This window comes from Mandrillus leucophaeus, unplaced genomic scaffold (assembly GCF_000951045.1).
Source record: "Mandrillus leucophaeus isolate KB7577 unplaced genomic scaffold, Mleu.le_1.0 Scaffold373, whole genome shotgun sequence".
NCBI lineage: Eukaryota > Metazoa > Chordata > Mammalia > Primates > Cercopithecidae > Mandrillus > Mandrillus leucophaeus.
This window is the reverse complement of record NW_012103954.1, coordinates 514612-517138: the sequence shown is the minus strand read 5'-3', so window position 1 is coordinate 517138 and position 2527 is coordinate 514612. Positions and strand designations below refer to the sequence as shown.

General features: G+C 54.1%; 1 protein-coding gene across 1 annotated transcript in view; it reads left to right on the top strand.

Moving 5' to 3' along the window:
* WDR60 (WD repeat domain 60) overlaps nt 1-2527 on the top strand; it is a 123443-nt gene that overhangs the window by 76998 nt on the left and 43918 nt on the right. Inside the window, exon 16 of the mRNA XM_011990196.1 lies at nt 1998-2170. Coding sequence (XP_011845586.1) covers nt 1998-2170 — 173 coding nt within the window. The remainder of the gene's footprint in view (nt 1-1997; nt 2171-2527) is intronic.

The window sequence follows — 2527 nt, the reverse complement described above, 5'->3', positions numbered from 1 at the left end:
TCCGTCGGGGAACACGTGAAGTGTGCGTGCGTACTGTAGAGCGGGCTTCCGTCGGGGAACATGTGAAGTGCGCGTGCGTACCGCAGCACCGGGCCTCCGTCGGGAACACGTGAAGTGTGTGTTAGTACTGCAGCACACAGCCTCCCTGACGGTGGCCTCCGTTGGGGAACACGTGAAGTGTGTGTGTGTGTACTGCACTTCCCACATGTTCAAGGAGCAGAGGTCTTGTTTGCTTATTTTTGTGTTTTGGTAAAATGAATATTGAGATAGCAGAAGGAACATGAGACTCCAAGAGAAGCATGAGATGGAATGTGTGGGTTGTCTCACCCTGCAAATCCAGGATTTGACTCACATTAGATTCTGATCTGTGATCAGATGTAGAGATCCTTCAGCTTTCCTAGGATCCACCCAGTACCCTCATCACTGTTAAAACACGCGGCAGAACGACGCAGCCGGCGGGTCGTCCTCATCACTGTTAAAACACGCGGCAGAATGACGCAGCCGGCGGGTCGTCCCCATCACTGTTAAAACGCGGCAGAATGACGCAGCCGGCGGGTCGTCCTCACCACTGTTAAAACACGCGGCAGAATGACGCAGCCAGCGGGTCGTTCATCTGACGAATGTTCCATAGGGGGTGCCATGCCCTGGGCACTGTCAGGGAGCTGCAGTTCAGCAGTGAGTAGGACGACAGCAACTCTGCCCTCCTGAACTTGTGTTTCGGCGGGTCAAGTAGACTCTGCACTGGCTGCACAGGTCAACATACGGTCTATCCGAGAGGGTTAAGTTCTAAGGAGAAAAATAAAGACAGTTCTGACAGAGGAGGCCTCACTGTGAGTGAAAACCGGACAGAGATGAGAGAGGGGCCACAAGGAGATGGGAGCTTCTGGAGGAGGGGCCACATGCACACAGGCCTGAGGGGTGGGCACACCTGTGCCTTGGGGAGAAGCGAGGAGACCACAGTGGCCAGCGGGAGGTGAGGTCGGGGCAGCGATGGGTCAGGCCTTGGTTGCCATCATAGTTCTGCTGTAACAGGAGGTACACGTTCCTAAAAGTCTCTACCCTGTGGAAGATTGCCAATAAAAACCAGAGGGCTTAGGAGAAAACGGGGTCAGGTCACAGCACTCGAGAACCTCATCCCACTAAAAACATCTATTGAATATGGCACCTGGAAGAAGACCTGACGCTTGCTGGTGGAAGTGGCCCCAGAAGGCTGCAGCTATGAGCGATTGTGATGAGGTAGAAAGAGGGTTCCCTGGAATCGGAGGGGACGTCGTGACCCAGGTGTGGACGGTGTGGGTAGCAGGATGTGAACTGTGGGGCTGAGAGGTTTGTGGCGTGTGCGTGTGGCCGGGGTTGACCGGGTACTGCTTTCCACATTGACTTGGCGCCTGCCAGTGGCGCGGTCCGGTTCTTTCACTGAAGTTATCGCCAGTCGTGCACTTCCCATCCTTCTGTTTCATGAGCTCCATCTCCATCTTCTGCCGACGTGTGGGAGCCGCTGGCACGGCCAGCAGTGGCAACAGTAATGCCTTGGAGTGCAGTCCCTCGCCAGGCAGAGCAGTGTCTGGAACGGTGCTCAGCCCCACGCAGCCTTTGAGGAGAGCAGTGTGCCACGTGGTGTTCCAGTGCTGAAACCCCTGCAGCTGGTGTATTAGCAATGTTCTGAAGCAGAGGGGTGGCCAGGCTCACTCCAGTGCCTCCCAGCTCTGAGACCCTGACTGCTGGCATGTGGTGGCAGCTGGTTTCTGTGTGAGTCGTTAGTGGAGCCACAGGTGTCCTGGGCTGCATGCTACCGCGTTTTAGCCAGACTGTGAGGTCAGCTTGGACAGGGTGTTCGGGCATAGGCTGTGGCCATTCATCAAAACCTATGTTTCATGTATGTTGGTTTTGAAAGGACCATGTTTGTTTCTTCATGAAGCTGAATTTTTTTTTTTTGAGTATTCGGAAGTGTGTTAATTTAGCTCACTAAAATGTGAACATATTTTTCTTCTCCCTAGATCGAAAAGTATCCTCCTTGCACGCCTCCCGAGTTCAGAGGCAGATGGTGGTCTCCGTTCACGACTTACCCGAGAAGGCCTTTGTGCCCCTGCTGGACAGCAAATACGTCCTCTGTGTGTGGGATATTTGGCAGCCTTCAGGGCCACAGAAGGTTCTGATATGTGAGTCCCAGGTACAGCTCAGGAGGAGAGTCGCGCATTTGATGGGAGGATGGGCGGTGGACAGAGCGTGAAGGTGCAGGCATGGGGAGAGGCGCAGGGACAGGAGGTGGGTAGGAACTTACGGGCCATTCTCTGCCTGTCACAGCTGGCTTCAGCTGTGCTGTGGGTGCAGTGAGACGCGTGGGTGTGCTTGTTTTGACTCTGGAAATTCGTAGTTCAAAATGAGCAAACGAGAATTTTCACAGAGCACCCCTTTAGGTCAGCTGAGAATTAGGAAATGGAGGTAGTTATAGGCTGAATGAAAATACTGGCCACGCTCGGCATAGCTCTGGGGCCCTCGATGCCTGTTTTTCTGTCTTGCACTGTTT